The sequence below is a fragment of the Nipponia nippon genome, unplaced genomic scaffold (assembly GCF_047370975.1).
Source record: "Nipponia nippon isolate SJK-2023a ecotype South Korea unplaced genomic scaffold, ASM4737097v1 scaffold_4, whole genome shotgun sequence".
Lineage (NCBI taxonomy): Eukaryota > Metazoa > Chordata > Aves > Pelecaniformes > Threskiornithidae > Nipponia > Nipponia nippon.
In genome coordinates this window covers 126,544,201-126,562,154 of record NW_028262358.1, presented here as the reverse complement: position 1 = coordinate 126,562,154, position 17,954 = coordinate 126,544,201, and the positions used below count along the sequence as shown (strand labels likewise).

The following is a 17,954-nucleotide window of genomic DNA, read 5'->3' as shown; positions in this document are numbered from 1 at the left end:
AAAAGGTTTTGCAACCTTCGAGCAGCAAAGGCGCCCCGGCCCCGCTCGGCTCCCTGCCACGGGACTCTGCCCCTCTGTCCCCTCCCATGGGGCCAGGGGACGGGGACGCTGCCCCAGCCCTGCCGGCACCCAGGCCCAGGGTGACAGCGTGCACCTTCCCTCCGGGGCTTCAGCATCAAGAGGAACCTCTGCTCCTCCTCTGAACACGGAACTCATGGCGGCACCAGCAGCCGGTGGCAGGACATCCAGCCAGCCGACAGGGAGGAAGCCACCGCGGCTCCCCAGCGGGCACCACGACACACCATGGCCCGGGCCGGCCAAGCCAACGCCTCCGCGAGTCCCCCCCGGCCCTGGGTGCCCTGTCCCGGTGCCCCACCAGAGCCAGCTGCTGCCCAAAGCCCCAAGCACCCCGTCACCCTGCAGCACCCACTGCAGGCACGGCAACCTGTGAGCACCGCGGCACTCTCCTGCGCCGGTCCCTTGGCCAGCGGCACCGCCGGGGCCCCGCGAGGCGCTCCCCGGGACGAGCCGTTTCAGCTGCTTTGGTGTGCGGCAGGCCGCGATCCCGGCTGACTGAGCTAGCGAGCCAGGAGCTCACCGAGACCCGCACACTTAAGAGTGGGCATAGCCTACGCGGCAGGAGCCGGGGAAGCTGGCGGGGGCTCGGCCCCGCGCACTCACATCCGCCTTGTTATTGCAGCTGCTGGCGCGAGCCCGAGAGCCGTGCATCATCGCCCGGGGAGCCGGGGGCTCCGCTCCCCGTGCCTGACTGGCCCGGCAGCCGGAGGAGGGCTGAGCAGCTTAGGGGGGGACGGGACGGGGGTGCCAGCCCCCCAGACAGGGAAAAAATGCATGGTGGGGCCTCAACCAAAGCCACACCGAGTGGAACGCTGCTGCTGCCGGGCACAGGAGGGGCTCGCCGGGGGCCGTGGGGAGGGGGCAGCGCTGGGGGCTGGGGGGGGACGCTCCCCTCCTGCCGCTCCGCCGCCCTCGGGCTCTCCTCCCAGCCGGAGGCTGCCGGGGCCATGAGCAAGCGGCCGCGTGCCCCAGCACGCAGGGGAGGCGGGCCGGCCTGCGGCACGCCGGGAGCCGTAGTCTCCCGCCAGCGCGGCGCATCCGCCGGGCGGCGGGGCAGGACGGCCCCACGGGGGGACGCCCCGCCGCCCCCCACCTGGCCCCCGCGCCCGGCGCCCGCTGGCTCACCTGGGCATGCTTGCGCTTCCGCCCGGGCCGCCCGGCTTTCCTCATGGGCGTCCCCGGCTCCTGCTTCTCCTCCTTGCTCTGGTTCTCCTCGGGCTCCTCTTCCCCCTGCGAGCCGGAGACAGAGAGGACGGTTACGCCGCCGGCCCTGGGGCCGGGCAGCCCGGGGTCCTGGGCACGGCTCCGCTCCCACTCGGTGCTGGGATCGCCGGCACCACAGATGCACTGCAGAGGGCCGTGCGTGGCCAGGCACCTGGCATCACCAGGCCAGTGGCCGCCGGGGCACCGTTAGAAGGGCGATTGTGGCTCCTGCCAGGGCTTGGGCTGCGGCGCGAGCTGCCGTGGGGCCAGGCGCCTTCACCGGGTGAGCTCTCCTGCACCGTGCCCCTCTGCCACGGCCAGCTCAGGGGTACAAACCCGCTCCTGCAACCTGCCGGAGCCCTGTGCATGTTGGGCTGGGGGCTCCTGCACCACGGCACGCAGAAAGGGCTGCGTGGACCCCATGGCATGGCACAGCGGGCCTGCAGGGAGCCGTGCAGCTCCCTGGGGACAAGGGCAGGCAGCAGGAGCCAGGGTGCCCTTGGAGCAGGCAGGCAGCTGCCTGCTCCACTGTGCCGCCCCCAGCGTGGGCGCTTCGGGCGACCGCGCACCCCTCTCCATGCTCTGCCCCAGAGCAGCTGCCAGCACCCCGCCGCCCCGTCCCCCCCTTCCCCAGTGCCGTGCCCCAGCCCCGGGTGCTGGCAAGGCACACGTGCCGGCACAGGCGGCGGAGCAGGAACGCGGCCCCGGAAAATGAACCTGCTCCCCACGCTGGGGCCGCAGCAGCCGCCCGAGGACGGTGGCGTGCCGGGGGCCCCGCTCCCCGCTCAGGGGGCCCGTGCCCGGTGCCGCGGCTGGGGGACGTGCATGCGGGGCGAGGGCTGCGCGGGGCCCCGGCGTGTCCCGCAGCGGCGGCGGGGCCGGTTTCACCTGAGCCCCAGAAGATCCCGGCGGCAGCAGCCAAGGCAGGAAGAGGCCGCGGAGGGGGGAGCAGGGGAAGGAGGAGAGGCCGGCGGGGGGCTGGCGAGGGAGAGGCCGGGGAGGGGATGGGGCTGGCAGCCAGACAGCGCCGACATCCAGCTGCACTCACGCAGCCCCGCAGCCGCGGCAGGCGCCAGCCCCGGCTGCATTCCTGCCCGCCACTGCCCTCCTTCCCCTGGGCTGGGGCGGTTGCAGGCAGCGCTGCCCGCAGCACTGCCGGGCCGTGGCTGGCACATCCCTGCTGGGGTCCAGCCCAAAGGTCCCGCGAGGTCGGGACGTGCCGTGCCCCATGGCTGTGGTGCCCCACGGCTGCGGTGCCCCATGGCTGCGATGCCCCAGACCAGCTCCCTCTGGGCGGCCCAGCCAACCCCAGCCTGCATCCCCCTGTGCTCCTCGCTGCCCATCTCCCCCTGTCCGGGGCTGTGCATGTGGTATCGTGCGGCAGCCACGTGCTGGTTCGTCCCCAGCCACTATGGCGGCACGCCGGGACCACACTCGCTCTGGGTCTGTCACCGCCTGCCACTCGCCTGCACGTGGGGCAGGGCAGCCCCCAGCCCCTGCGCTGACCCCGCACCCCGCCAGCGCCGCAATGGCCGTGCCCAGCCCTGGCACCCGCCGGTACCGCGCCGCGGGCTGGGAAACCAGGGCTGAGCAAGGAGAGGCGGCACCTGGGGGCTCAGCCCTGGGCCGAGCCCCGCTCCCCACGTGGTCCCGGGCGGAAAGTTTTGGGACGGGTCCAAGGACGACGTCAGGATCACGGTTCCAGCTCCATCCCGGTGCAGGAGCCAAAGGGGGTTCCCAGTGGGGGATTCGCGGGCGTCCCTACCCCGCAGGCCCACGGCACCTCGCCGTGCACCAGAGCTGGCTGGAGGGAGCAGAGCGGAGCCCCCCGCCACGGCTGCAGGGACCTGCCTTGCCAAACCATGCGGCGCTGCACTTTGTCCCAGCTGGAGCCGCCCCCGGGCGCGCGCGGCCCTGGTCCCGCAGTGCCGGGGCAGCCGTGCAGCCTGTCCCCGCGGTGAGGCCGTGCTTCATCCAGCTCCACAGGCAAACGAGCAGCTCCTGCCACCGCTGCCAGTGCCGGGGCACCTGGCAGCGCCAAGGGGCCCGAGGGGCCCAGCCCAGCCCTGTGCCTGGCAGCGGGAGCGCCACGGCAGAGGCAAGTCCCGCAGCGCCCGTCCCTTTGTCCCCGGTGCCGCACTAGTCGCTGTGGCACATGGCTCCAGCCGGCTGCCCGCCGCCATGCGCAGACTTTGGCCGGGCCTGGCCAGTGTTTACGCTGGACGCAAGGGAAAGGTACGGTGGGGTGCCGAGTGCACGGCGCTGGCACACGGGCCGTGCTGGGCGGCCAGCCCTCCCGCGGCTGGGGAAGGATGCAGCTGCAGGGCACCTGGTGGGTGCCGGCGAGGTGAGGGGGGCTCCAGGGGGGCTCGGCAGGGTCCCCAGGCAACGCCACCTCTCGGGGGGCTGCAGTCCCCGGGGGTCTCCATGCTGCCCCAGCCCTGTCTCACCGCCTGAGCGGCAGCAGTCGGCGCTGCTGCAATTCCTCCCGCGGCCTGGGCCCATCCTGGCCCTGCCCTGTGCCAGAGAGGCGGTGCTGGGCACGGTGAAAGCAGCGGCTGGCTCCTCCGGTACTGTGCGAGACCCCCAGCGCTGCCCCCCGCGCAGGCCCGCAGGACGGCCCCCCGGTCGGCGCTCAGCCCAGCCGGCAGTGCGGGCTGGGGCCAGGGCTCCGTTCCGCTCCCCACGCTGCTGCATGCAGCCAGCACGCGAAACGCCAGCGGGGCAGCCGGCTCGAGGGACGCCGCGGCGGGGGCGGGCAGGAGGTGCCCCCAGCGCGCATGGGGAGAGGGCGAGCTCCCCGCGAGCTGGCCCCACCGCTGCAAACCGGGGCAGCCCCGCCGCGGGGCTCAGCAGGGTCCCTGCACCACCAAGCTGGGGGACGCGGGGCCCAGGGCAGCACCGGGGCTGCAGGGACCCCCCGGCGCATGCCCGGCACCCCAAAAGCAGGGCAGGCGCCGGAGAAGTAGGGATGCAGCCCGGGCACGAGCAGGGCTGGTGCGAAGGGCTGCGAGGGGGATCTGCTCCCCCCCGCCCGGTGCAGGGGTGCCAGTGCCGCAGCCCCTCGCTGCCTGCAGCCTGCTCGGAGCTGAGTCATCTCCCCATAAATCAGCCCGCTCCCCTTCTCCCCGGGGCTCGGCCAGGCGCGGGGCCGCATGGCGCGTCCCTGATGCGCCGTGCTCCTGCGCCGCTGCCAAGCAACAACCCAGAGGGAAACCACCGCCGAGGAGGAGAGCTGCTGCATGACGCAGTGCTGGCTCCACGGCCGCCGCGCCGGGTCCCAGCTCCTGGCTGCACCAGGCCAGCAGCGGGGCAGGAGCCCCTGGCAGCCAGGGGAAACTGGCCTGGTGGGGCCAGAGAAGGCGGGTGTGGAGACCCCCACCTCGCACAGGAGCTGGAGCTCAGCCTCGCCGAGTCTGTGCCGAGAGCAGCCGGCACCGGCACGACCCACAGTGCTGCGGGCGCCGAGGGACGGCCTCATCCTCCTGGCCCCGCAGGCAGAGCGCATCCCTTCGGCAGAGGTGACCTCCGCGCATGGCTGCGGGGGAGGCGATGCCGCGTCCCGGCGGGGTCAGGCCAGGACAGCGCTCAGCTGGGCACGCTCGCGGCGCGCTCGCTGCCAGCCCACGTGGGTTGCTGGCACCCCGGGGACCGGCACCCGCATCGGTCCCGCTTTCGAGGGTGAGCCGGGCTGCAGCGCAGGCACCGGTTTCTCCCGTGGCTCTTCCCCGCAGCCCGCCCTGTGCCGCGGCCCTGCACCCCGCTCTCCATGTTGGCTCTGCCGTGCGCCTCCAGAACCGCACCGAAACACAGGGCAGGCTGCCACGTCCGCCTGCCGGGGGCTGCCCCGCCACCTCGCTCACGCTCCTGGTGTCAGCGACCCGGGCAGGCGGGCTCGGCTGCACCCACCCGCTCCGGCGTCACCCACCGTGAGGCAAAGCACGGGACTGACCGACCGACCGACCCCCGGTTTACTCGTCCCCCCCAGCCGTACCAAGAACATGCCGGACACTTCCCAACAGACACACGGGTTGGCCCCCCCAGCAGCCAGCAGCGATGGCCGGAGGACGGGGAGCACTGGTGCGGGGACCAGCCAGGCCTGACCCGGCGCGGCCGCCACGGCCGAGCCAGCCTGGAGGAACTCAGATGACCCCGACCCTGCGCTACCCGCAGCGGGACGGCGTCCAGCTGGCCGCCAGCCCCGGTCCCCACGCCTTGACCAGGGCAAGCCCTGTCCCTGCGCCTGCTGGGACGCTTCTCCTCTCCGCAGGGAGAGCGATGCCTTTGCCGGCACCGGCAATGGGAGCAGCCACGCTGGCCCGGCGTGTCCTGGTGTGGCGGGGATGCCAAGTAGCACCGCGGACGCGGTCAGAGCCTGCCACCTGTCCCGGCTCAGGCCTCCCCAAACCCAGCGCAGCCCCTCACCCTGCCCTACATCCGTGCTGCACCCCCAGCCCGGTCCCCGCTCGGCCCCGCAGCCGGCAGGGTGGTTTGGGGGCCGCCCTCCTCACAGAGCTGCTCTCTGGCCGGGGAGGCGGTGGGCACGCACCGGGGATGGGGGTCCCTCCGCCGGGGCCACGCGCCCCTCGCACAGTGCAGCGACGAGAAGGCGAGCGTGCACCGCATGCGGCCCGGCACAGGAGGGGTTCCCTCCCGAGCCCGAGCGTTGCACGCGGGGAGGCAGGAGGAGGCGCAGGGACCCCCGAGCCCCCGCACCAGGTGGGACCCCCGTGAGGGGGGAGCAGGGCTGGCACGAGGGCTGGAGCCTGGCAGTGGTGAGGCGACAGGGGCACCTCTGGATGCATGCCCCATGTTCCCCTCCCGCTACCAGGACAGGCACCCACCACCCACCCCATCGCCACCCGGCCAGCCCAGAGCTGGGGCAGCCCCCAGCCCCGGGGTGCTCCCCCAGCCCCGTGCTCTCCCACCACGGCTGCCCCCTCCCCGCAGCCGGGCTTGCCCTGGCCCTGGCCGCCGGCGGGAGGTGACAGCAGGTCTCCGCTTCCCCGTCCCCTCCCCGCGCTCCCCCACCGCCAGGAATAGCTCAATCCACGCTAATCCCGGCCGTGGCGCTGGGCTCCCCCACTCGGCTCCGAGCTCCCCTCCGCGGCGAGGGGGGAGCGGGGCTGACGCGCACCGGAGGGGGCCCCGCACCCCCTTTTCCTGCACGCCTGCCAGCCAGCCTTGACCAGGAGTGAGCCGGACCCCCGGAGCCCACCGCAGCCCCGGCACCAGCAGGAGCGGCGCCAAGCCCAGCGATGGGGACGGCCGCGGCGCGAGCAGGGCCCCCCGGCAGCCCCCCACCTGCCGAGAGCCGGCAGAGCCGCGGCGGGACCCTACCTTGTGCGTGTCGAGTGCCTCGCGGTTTGGAGTGGGGCTGCTGGTGTCGAGGGTCCCGCTGGACGGCATGGTGGGGAGCGAGGGCGGGCACCTGGGACCGTTGCCTCTTCAGCACCAAAGCGGACCCCGCCGCCGCCGCGCTCCGGCTCTCTGCACCGAGGAGGGGGTCCGGGAGCCGTCGCCCACCGCAGCGGCCAGCCCCTGCGTCCCGCCGCCTGCCTGGATCCTCCTGCCCCTGCGGGAAGCAGAGAGGGCCGGGGTGAGGGGGGAGCGCCGGCCCCACCGCCCCCCGCACCGCGCCCCGGCCCCCGGCAATTATTAACACGCCACAACCTTGACTCCACCGGGCTGGGCTGGGGCCTTGTCCCCGGCATCGCCCCTGGCAGGCGGCTGCGCCCCAGCCCACGCTGGCTGCGGGGTGCACGGTGCGGGGTGCACAGCATGGGGTGCACAGTGCAGGGTGCATGGCGGGGGGTGCTGGCTGCAGCAGTGCAGGGTGCATGGTGCATGGTGCTGTCTGCAGCAGTATGGGGTGCACGGTGCCTGGTGCGGGGTGCACGGTGCATGGTGCGGGGTGCACGGTGCTGGCTGCAGTAGCGTGGGGTGCATGGTGCTGGCTGCAGCAGCGCAGGGTGCATGGTGCATGGCACGGGGTGCATGGTGCTGGCTGCAGCAGTGCAGGGTGCACGGTGCATGGCGCACAGTGCACAGTGCTGGCTGCAGCGGCGCAGGGTGTACAGTGTGGTATGGGGTGTGTGGTGCACGACGCGCAGCGTGGGGTGCACGGTGTGTGGTGCACAGTGTGGGGTGCCCAGCGCGAGCTGCACGGCGCAGGGTGTGCAGTGCGGGGTGCACAGTGCACGTTGTGGGGTGCGTGGTGCACGGTGCGGGGCGCAGGGTGCACAGCGCGTGGCGCAGCGTGCACAGCGCGTGGCGCACAGGGCGCAGAGCGCAGGGCGCACGGCGCAGGGTGCATTCTGCAGGGTGCAGAGCGCGGGCTGCAGGCTCCGTGGCGCGGGGCGCATTCTGCGGGGTGCAGAGCGCGGGGCGCGTTCTGCAGGGTGCGGGGTGCAGGGAGGGCCCCGCGGGGCTGCGGCGGAGGCGGCAGCCCCAGCACCTGTTGCTATGGCAAACGCTGCCTGCATTAGCCATGGCCGAGGCTGCTGTTGCCTTTGGCACCGGAGCTGCAATTTGTTTCTAGAGCTTTCCAGCCGCAGCCCGTTCCCAGCCGGCGGGGTGGGGGGCTGCCGGGCGGGCAGGGCTGCTGCTGCTGCTGCTGCTGCTGCTGGGAACACAAACTCCAACCCCGACACGTTCCTCCCGTCCCCGCGCCTGCCTGCAGCACGGGGCTGCCTGCGGGGCTGCCTGCGGGGCTGCCTGCGGGGCGGGGGGCCGGGGTGGCCCCCGCTGGGGCTGCAGCCTCCCCCGGAGCGCAGCGGCGCTGCCGCAGGCACGGGGACCCCTGGGGGCTCAGGGTGCTGGGCTGGGGGCCGGACGGTGGGAGATGGGTGGGACCTCGGCCGTTCCTGCCACGGCTCCCCCAGCGCGGCCCCTCGCGCAGGCAGGGCTGGGGTGGGACGTGGGCAGGGGGTGCAGGCAGGAGGGGGTGGGATGTGGGCAGGGGGTGCGGGCAGGGGGGGGGGGGTGGCAGCGTGGGGTGCAGGGTGCAGGCTGGGAGTGCAAGCTGGGAGTGTGGGATGCAAGGTGCAGGATGCGGGCTGGGGGTGCTGGGTGCAGGATGGGACCCGGGGGTGCAGAATGGGGGTGGGAGATGCAGGCTGGGGGCGCAGGATGGGGATGGGAGGTGCGAGCTGGGGCTGCAGAACGAGGGCTGGGGGTGCTGGGTGCAGGATGGGACCCGAGGGTGCAGGATAGGGGTGCGGGCTGCCCCCCCCCCCATGCACAGCCCCGTGCCAGCCCGTGCCCACCCCTCTCCTTTGCCAGCTCAGGGAGCCCCTGGGGGAGGCCCTGTCCCACAGCACCGTCCCTGCCAGCCCTCCGCCGCGCAGGGCCTGCCCGCGCCCGCTCCCCGCGGAGCCCCTTCGCCCCCGGCCCGGCACGCTCAGCCCCGCCGCTGCCAGCCTCGGCCCCGCGCCGGCACCCTGGGCACCGCGGTGCCCATCGGTGAGGGCCGGCGCCGAGCACCCCGAACACCCCGAACACCCACATGCCGCTGCTTTGGGCACCCATCTCACAGCTGCTGTGCCGCCAGCACCGTGGCACGCGGTTCGGCACAGCATGGCACGCCGCTGGGCACGGCATGGCACAGCACGCCGTTCGGCATGGCACTGTGGGGCACCTTGGCCCCGCGTCCCTCCCTGCTGCCTCCCCGGGGTGCTGCTGGCGCCGGTGGTGCCCCCCGCCCTGCCCCTGCCTCCTGAGCCCCCAGCCCCGCTCCCTGCCACGCTGTGCCTCGGCAAAGTCCCGGCCGCGGGCACGGGAGGACACGTGCCGCTGGGAAGCGCCCGGGGACACCCCGGCTGCACCCAGGCACCTCCGCGGCAGGGGCACCCCGGCCCCCCGGGGGTGCCCCCCGCGCCCACAGGCACCGGGGGTGCTGGTGGCCCCGCGGCCCCGGTCCCGCTGCCCGGCGGGTCCCTGCCTGCGCTGCCCTGCAGCGTTGCCGCCGGCGCCTGCCTCCCGCATGTCCCCGCAGCCCTAGAAAACGGCTCAGCTGCCCCCGGCCCCACCATACCGGGGTCCCTGCGGCAGCCCTGGGGGGCGGGTGAGCCCCCCCCGGCATCCCCGGTGCCCGGGGAGCGCGCGGCTGCGAGCCTCCCCGCTTGGCGCTGCCGAAGGGCCAGCTCGCGGGCTTTGATTTGCTTCCAGCAAACATGGTCTCCAAACGCACTAAAAATAGTTGGGCTGTGTACAAACCCCGCGGCAGCCCCGGGCCGGCGGCCGCCGAACAAAGACGGGGAGAAGCCGGCGACACCGGCTGCCTCCCGCTCCCCCAGCCCCACCGCCGGCACCGTGGGGCGAGCGTGGTCCTGCCAGGAGGGTACATGCGGGTACCGCCGCGGCCCCCGGCACCGGCCCTGCTCCCCCGCACTCTTACCCGGCCGAGGCTCACCCACCGCGGCGGGATGGGACAGGACGGGGGGCTGCGGCACCGTGTCCCCGCGCTAGGCCGCCGAGACCCTCCTCCCGCAGCGCCGGGGCATCCCCTCGCCGATGCGGTGGCGGTGGTGGGGGGGACAGACCCTCGTCCGGCGCTCGCCGCCGAAGCGCGGGGAGGGACTCACCGCCTTCCCTCCTGCTTCTCTATTTAACCGCTCGGGCTGACCTTACGGCTGACGGCGAGCGGGGGAACCGGCAGCCCCAACCCGCGCCGTGCCGCTCCCGCACGGCAGGGCCCCGGCGAGTCACGCTCGCCGCACGGCAGAGGCGTTTCAAAGTAGGTTACCTGCGATGGATGGATGAGACACGCGGCGTTGCCAAAAAAAAAAAAAAGAAAAAAAAATCAAAAACCCGCCTTTTTTTATATTTAGGGACCTCGCCGGTGCCCGCCGGTGCCGTGCCGCAGCCGAGAACCTGCAGAAACCCAAACGGCCATTTTAGGTGATGGCGAGCGGGGTCCCCGACAGCCCCTCACGCTGGTGGCGGGTGACACCTTCACCGCAGTCCCCCCCTCCTGTCCTAACGTGACCCTGCGTGCAGCCTCCCCCGGCGCGGTGACATCCACCGGGTTTGGACGGGGTCCCTCGTGCGTCCCCACCGCCAAAGGCGGTGGGGACGCACGAGGGACCCCGTCCAAACGCCTCTCCCGTGACAAGTGCCGCAGCGTATTATTATTGTTGTTGTCACTTTGAGTCACCGCCACCCCCGGGCAGCCGCGCTCCTCCTCCTCCTCCTCCTCCTCCTCCCTCCCAGCGCCGAGGAAGAAGTTCAGGATTGACTCAGAGGGGGACGGGAGCCGCGGCCGTGAGTCACCCCCCCACCCCCTGCGCCCCCCACCCCTGACTCACGCTGGGGTGCTCCCCCCCCCCCCAGACCCCCCGTGGCGTGGGTGCTGCTGGCAGGGGCAACCGGGGACGGGGTGGGCGTCCCCCGGGGCCCAAAATTTAGCCGAGCGGCAGCAGCTCCCCTGCGATTGCCTCCAACAGATGGTTGCGCCGAAACCACCGTTGCGGGCAAAGCGTTGACCTCATCCCCTGTAATTATAACTTACGAGCAAAATATTTGGCCACGCTGCTCGGGGGTGCACGTGGTGGGCAGGGACGCGGCCGGCCACGCGTGCAGCGGGCTCCTGCCCTCACCGCAGCCGCCTGGGAACCGCTGCCGGGTCCCGCCGGGGTTTCGACGGGCCGAGGCGCTGGCAGCAGGCGCCCTCCTCTCCCAAAAACAGAACGAGGCGCGGAGCGGGGACCCCAGGTCGGTCGGTAGCACTGAAGCAGCCTCGCGCTGCGCCCCGGGGAGCGATGCGCTGCGCTGCGCCCCGAGGAGCGATGCACGGCCCCGCGCCACCACGCCACGCCACGCCACGCGCAAACCGAAACGCAGGCAGCAGCCCCAAACAGGGCCGGATCCTGCAAAGCGGGAGCACTAGCAAGGGCCGGGGTTGGACGAAACTGCCCGTGGGATGGTCACGCACGTGGGAGACCCCAGCACCGGGAGGCGGTGCCGTTCTGCAGGCGCAACGGTGCAAACGCGGCAGGGTTCACGACGGAGCTGCAGCCGAGCTCCCAGAGCTCCGGGAATGCCTCGCAGCTCGACGTGCTCAGCTTATCGGGGAAAAAAAAAGGCTGAGAGATGATGCGATTACGGTGAGCAAGTGCCTCTGCGGGCAGAGCCCTGGGCACCACGGAAAGCCTCCAGCTGGCAGGGGAGCAGGGCCGGGAGTGGAGCCGGGGCAATTCAAACCGGCAGTCAGGTACGGGCTTTGAACTGGGAAGGGCGGTTAACCGCGGGAACAGGCCCAACCGGCAGCGGTGCGTTCCTGCGCGTGCCGAGCCCCGCGGCGGGAGTGCGGTGGGGAAGCGGGACGGCGCCTCGGCTCGATGCCCCTCCTGGCCTCGGCTGCCAGGTTAGGCGAGCCTGCCCGGCACAGCCCCCCGAGTCGCTGCTCCACGCCACGACGGTGGCACCGGTGGGAGTCCTGTTCCACAGGTCGGGTCAGCTGCCAGTAAAAACTCAAACCGGCGCGCGGCCTCGAGGGCGAGCGGGTTCCTGCCGCAAACCAGGGAGCAGACGACACCTCGGTCCCCACGAAACCGCACGCCCAAACACCGCCGGCTCCTCCCGTGAAGCCGGAGCCGCCGGGGCACGCGTGCACCTGGTGTACGCGTGCCGGCAGTTACCTGGCAAGCCCACGCGCTTTCCCCTCCGGGTGCCGCACGCTCACTTACGGCCCACCCTGCCCGGGGCAGGCAGGCAGGCAGGCAGGCAGCGGCGCAGGCAGGGCAGAGCCCATGGGAGGGCAGGGACGCGCAGATGTGCAGTCCTAAAAATACCCGCACGAAAACCACCACCTGAAGGTCCCTGAGCGACCGGCACGGCACGGCACGGCACGGCGTGGCAGCCCCGGCGGCAAAGTGGGGGCGAAGCAGCGGCTGCCGCCAGATTTCAGGCACGGACGTCACCCGTGCTGGGCAGCTCGGTGGTCACGCAGGCCGCCGGGGAAACGGCCGGGCCGCGGCCTCGGCAGATGGCGAGCGGCATGGGCACCGGCATCCCGCCTTTCCTCGAGAGGCGGCGGGCGCTGCGTGTCACGAAAAGAGGCTCCCGCTACGAAGTTTCGAGCTGACTCAGCACGAAAGGCCAGTGCAGGCGCGGGAGCTGCCGGGAGCAGCCGCCGGGTACGACAACATCCACTCCCCTCCGGCTCCCCGCGGCCGCCCGCCGGCTTCAAGGGATTCGCTCGGGCTGGTCCGGGTCGCCCCGTCCGGGTCTCCCCACGGGGACGGGCGAGGGAGGCCGCGGGGACGGCGGGGCAGGACGCGGGCGTCTGCCGTCGCGGCCGTCTCTCGCCACCGCGCACTCGGTGCAGCAATGCAAGCCCCGAACGCCAATCCCGTGGTGACACCGTCTACGTCACACAAAGGGAAGAAATAAAGAAAGAGGAACTGAGCGAAGAGGAAAATTTCATTTGCCCGCAGGTTCGCGCACACGAACACCCCGAAACGAGGGGGGAGAGGAAAAATAAAAGAGAGAGGGAAGGGGGAAGCGAGCGGGCGGCCGCCGCGGCCTCGGCGGGCAGCGGGCAGGCAGCGGGCAGCAGCGGGCAGCAGCGGGCAGGCAGCGCCAGCTCCCTGCCAGGCCTCTGCCCCCTCCCCGCCCGGGGCTGCGGCTCCGCTGCCTCCCGCAGCGGCGGGGGGGGGGGGGCGGGGGGGGATTTTATTTTTTTTTGGGTGGAAAAAATAAAAAAGTTTCCACCGGCGCCATCCAGCCCCGGCCCCCCCGGGGCAACGCCGCTGCCGCCCGCGGGAGGGCAGCGCCGGGCCGGGGGCTGCGGGCTCCGGCCCCGCTCCGCGGCGGGGGGCGGCCCCGGCTCCCCGCGGGGGTCTCGGCGCGGGGGTCCCGGCGGCGGGGCGGAGGGACGGGCCCGGCCCGGGGCGGGGGGGGGACGCGGAGCGGAGCGGGCCGGGGCCCCGCGCTGCCCTTCAGCCGCCCGGCGCGGCGCTCAAGGACACGGCGGGGCGCGGGGGCCGGGCCCGCCGGGCCGCGCCGCCGCCGCCACCCCCGCCCGCCGAGCGGGGCCGGGCCGGGCCGGCAGCGGGGGCGGCCGCGGGGGGCCGGGGCCGGCGGGTGGCGGCCCGGCCGCTGCCATCTTTTCCTGCCCGGCGCTGCCCCCCCCGGCCCCGCCGCAGCCCCCGCCGCCGCCGCGACGCCCCCGGGCCAAGGGGGGGGGAACCGGACACCGGGGCGGGGGTGTCGGCGGGGGGCGCGGGCCGGGCCGAGGCGAACCGAACCGAGCCGAGGCGAGGGGAGCCGAACCGAGCCGAACGGCGACGAACCGAACCGAACCGAGCCGAGCGCTGCCGAACCGAGCCGAGGCGTTCCGAGCCCAGCCGAGGCGGGGGGTGCCGAGGGCGGGGGTGGGGGGGGGGTGCCCCGTCCCGGGGGTCGGCGGGGGCCACCCGCGTCCGCGCCGCCGCGGGGCCGTTACCTGGGCCGGTGCGGGCCCGGCGCGCCGTGCCGAGCCGTGCCGAGCCGCCGCCGCCGCTGCGCTGCCCGGCGAGGCCTCCTCCCGCAGCGCCGCCGCCTCCACTGCAGCACCGAGCCGCGCCGCCCGCCGCCCGCCCGCCGCGCGGTCCTAGCGCCCGCCGGGCCGCGCCGAGCGCAGTCCAGCCCCGCCGGGCCGGGCCCAGCCCGCCGGGCCGAGCCGGGCCGGGCCGGGCCGGAGCAGCTGCGGGCGGTGTCGGGCTGGGCCGGGCCGGGCCGGGCTGCGCGGGGCTCGGCTCGGCTGGGCCAGTCCGGGCAATGCCGGGCCTCGCTCAGCCCGGCTAAGCCAAGCCGTGCCGCGCCAAGCCGTGCCGCGCCGTGCCAAGCCAGGCTGGGCCAAGCCAAGCATACTCAAGGGCTGTGCGGTATCAAGCCAAGCCGGGCTGGACTGGGCCAAGCTGAGCCAAGCCAAGCTGGGCTGGGCGATGCAGTGCCAAGCCCAGCTGAGCTGAACCAAACCAGGCTGAGTCAGGCCAGTGCCAAGCCAGGCCAGACCACGGTGAGCCAACCCATGCTGGGCCAGGCCAAGCCAAGCCAAGCCAAACTGACCTGTACCGTGTTGTGCTGGGCTAAGCTGGGCTCAGCCAAGCCAAGCCCAGCAATCCTGTGCAGTGCTGGGCCAAAGCCCCCCTGAGCCGGGCTGAGCCCAGCATCTCTGAACCGTGCTGGGCAGTATGGGGCGGATCCGAGCAGCGCCGTGCCAAGCCAAGCAGTGCCAGCCTGTGCCGAGCAGTGCCACGCCAAGCCAAGCAGTGCCAGCCCATGCAGTGCCATGCCCGGCTGGGAAGCACCAGGCCGTGCCATGCCAAGCCGTGCCATGCAGTGCCGAGCTGGGCCATGCAAGCTGGCCAGGCCGTGCAGTGCCGAGCCACGCATGCCAAGCTGAGCCGCGCCGTGCAACGGCACGTTACGAAGACCATTGCCGAGCCAAGTGGTTTCATGCCGTATCGGGCCATGCAAGGTCAACCGGAGCCACGCCATGCCAAACTGCATGGTGCTGTGCAGTGCCAAGCCAAGCAGTGCCATGCAGTGCCGTACAGGGTCAAGCCGCACGGTACTATTCTGTGCCGAGCTGAGCAGAGCCACACCGTGGTGAGCCATGCCATGCATGGCTAAGTCATGCTGAGCTGCGCAGAGCCAAATTCTGCAGTGTAGCACCGTGCGGTGCGGGTCTGAGCCGTGCCGAGCCGTGCCATGTGGTGCGGTGTCTACTTGCGCTGAGCTGCGCGCTGTCACGCTCACGCTGAGCCATGCTGTGCCAAGCCATGCCGTGCTGAGCTGTGCCCATGGTTGGGAACCACACCAAGCTGGGCTGCGCCATGCCAAAGCAAGCCACGCTGGGCAGTGGTGAGCTGTGCCATGCAGTGCCGAGCTGTGCCGTGCTGCGCTGAGTGGAGCTGTGCAGTGCCAAGTCAAGCGCTGCCGTGCCGAGCCGCGCCAGCTGTGTGCCGCAGTGCTGAGCCGAGCCGTGCAGTGCAGAGTCAGCCATGCAGTGCTGCGGTATGCTGTGCCGTGCCATGCCAAGCTGTGCCATGCCGTGCCGAGCCGCGCCAGCTGTGTGCCGCAGGGCTGAGCTGAGCCGTGCAGTGCGGAGCCAGCCATGCAGTGCTGTGGTATGCTGTGCCGTGCCGAGCTGTGCCACGCTGTGCTGAGCCGTGCCACACAGTGCTGCGGGGCCCTGCCCTACAGCTTGCGCCGTGTGTCCTGCAGCGCTCAGCCGCAGGGACCCCCCCGCAGCGATCCATGGCGCTGCCCCACGGCGGGGACCCACCCTGCGCCCTCGCGCCGTGCCCCCGCGGCAGGCCCAGTGCTCCCACCCGCGCCGGCCCCACATCCCTCTGCCCAGCCCAGGCACCCCGGCCCCATCCCTCGCCCTGTCCCTTCTCCCCATGCTCGTGCCGGCCGTGTCCCCACGGTCCCCTGGTGCCAGCAAGTCCTGACCCGCAGGAGGCACCGCCAGGCCCTGCCGGGATGTCTCCGGGAACTTCTGCTCGCTGGGCACCCCATGCCGGCCCCATGCCGGGGAGGCTGGATGGAGACCCCTGTTCCTCTCCCAGCCAGAGGCTGCCAGAGGGATCCCGAGGCCGAGCGGGGACCGGAGCATCCTCGGGGCACCTTCCCCTGCGAGGCGTTTGCGTGGCATCGGGCACAAAGCCCGGTGATGGGCACAGACACACCATCAAGGCTGGGAAAGCAGCCGATAAATAAAAGAACTCAGCAATTAAGATGGCTTTGAGTCTTGTGATTTGTAAACACACCTGAGGTTTCCCAGGGGCTGACTCAGGTTCCTGTAGCACCGGTGATGCCGTGGGTGCTGGGGAGGGACTGGAGAGCCGGGCACTGCCAGGACCGACCCGCTGGCCGGCAGCAGCTGGTGGGGAAGCGCCCAGAAGCCAGGGGCTACGAGGAGCACCAGCAACCTCAGAGGAGCCGTGGGCCAGCGTTGGAGGAAGGGGGACCTGGGGGGCCACAGGGAGTTGAGGGGGGAGGTTGCTGGGTCCCTCCAGCACCCGGGGACGCTCGCGCTGCCACCCCCGACACCGCGCACAGTGGGCATGAGCTGCATGGCCAAAGCCTGTGTTTGATGGGGCCGTGCGCCAAGGTCAGCACTGGCGGGTGCTGAGGATGGGGTGACCTGGGTGGGGGGGCAGCCTGCCCCAGGAGCACCCTGGCACCGCCTGGATGAGTGCCTGGGGCCCCAGGCTGGCACCGATGGACCCCCCAGGGGACCCCCCAGCAGCGCCCGGCTGCGCTTCTGCAGCCGGTGCCACCCTGCTCCGCCGCACCAGTGGAGAGGAACCCTTCCCGGCAGGGACCCCGGCTCGCCTCCAGTGCTGGAAGGCACTTAGTGCACATGGGGGCACTGTAAAATAAGACATTAATTAATAATAATAATTAATTTTGCATTCCCCTGACTTAATAGGGCTGTCTCCTTCGCTGCTGCAGGGGAAGGCTGCTCCCTCCCGCTCCCGTGGGTCTCTTGCAGGAGCCCTCGCGCGTGTGCCGATGCTCCAGGCTGGAAAGGGGCAGGCGCCCACTGGGAAAGGCTGCCCGGCCCTGCCAGCTGAGGGGCTGCCTGCTTCTGCTGGTACCTTCCTGCGCACAGCCGCCGGCAGCACCCACGGTGCCCGCTCCGCACTGGCAGCAGTAGACCCAGCACATGCATTTGAGCCAGCACCCAGTTGCTCGCTGGGCTGGGACTGGGATCGACCCACCAAACCACGCGGGCAGGGTCCTGCTGCATTGGCAGCAGCGGTGGCTGCCGATGGCCATGTCTGCGATGGCGCGGCCCCAGCGCTGCGTTGGGCATCGCCCTGCGGGGCTTCAAGAGCAAGGCTTGGGGGCAGTGAGCAGCGGCGTGGCATCACCCAAGCGCGTGAGACGGGATCTGCCCCAGCTCCTTGTCGTGCCGGCATAGCCCGGGATCCCTGGGGCGAGCAGTCCCGGCTCGCTGGCACGGCGAGCCCAGCCAGCTGAGCCTCGGCTCCGGGGTGTGCCGGGATGCTATCATCGCCTGATTAAACCCCAGCACCCCGCTGCCCCCGACCGCGGGACGCAGCCACCTTGGGAGGCTGGTGAAGACCCTCCCCACCGCAGCTCGGCCCCAGCAAAACCCATTTCTCCAGTTGCTTAATGTGCCCCAGGCCACCCAGCTATCTGGCAATGATCTTGCCGGGGCAGCTGCCATCACTCCCTCCCGGCAGGTCTCCTCCAGCGTGCTGCCGTGTAGCGCCGCAGAGCCTTTGCTCCCCCGCAGCCGGAGTGGCCGCGGCCCAGTGCCCCGAGCCACCGTGCATGAGATGGCTCTCCCCCACCGCACCGCGCCAGCTGCTATTTCAGGATGCTGGCACCGGCGGTGGCTGCAGTAACCGCGTGCCAGCAGCTGAACTCAGACAGGCTGACCCCGGCCGTGCCCCCTGCATCCCCTTTTCCACAGATGCTCCGCTGTCCCCCCTGGCCACGGTGTGGGCTGTGCCAGGGCTGGCAGGGCTTTCCCAGCCGGCTCCCGTGGCCTCAGCGAGGAGCGTTGGCGATACTGGCATTAGCACCCTGCTCGGGTTTGCTGCATGTATGCTCCTGCTCCTGGCTCCGGCAGAGTCTGCCGCGCTGCCGGAATTTTTTTCCATATCCCGAAGGCCCAGCCTACTTGCAGCGCTGCTTGGCACACC

At 72.3% G+C, this 17,954-nt stretch overlaps 1 protein-coding gene across 5 annotated transcripts in view; it reads right to left on the bottom strand.

The window, feature by feature from the left end:
- The window catches only part of DNMT3A (DNA methyltransferase 3 alpha), a 51,112-nt gene extending 35,370 nt beyond the window's left edge, over window positions 1-15,742 (bottom strand). Inside the window, exons 1-3 of one of the 5 annotated variants that reach the window (XM_087776255.1) lie at window positions 13,730-15,742; window positions 6,622-6,856; window positions 1,204-1,308 (exon numbers count right to left, since the gene is read on the bottom strand). In XM_087776255.1, the coding sequence (XP_087632381.1) occupies window positions 1,204-1,308; window positions 6,622-6,690 (174 nt within the window). In that variant the 5' untranslated portion in view covers window positions 6,691-6,856; window positions 13,730-15,742. The remainder of the gene's footprint in view (window positions 1-1,203; window positions 1,309-6,621; window positions 6,857-13,729) is intronic. The other 4 variants (XM_087776256.1, XM_087776254.1, XM_087776257.1 and 1 more) reach the window with 4 other exon arrangements.
- Window positions 15,743-17,954: the final 2,212 nt, after the last annotated feature.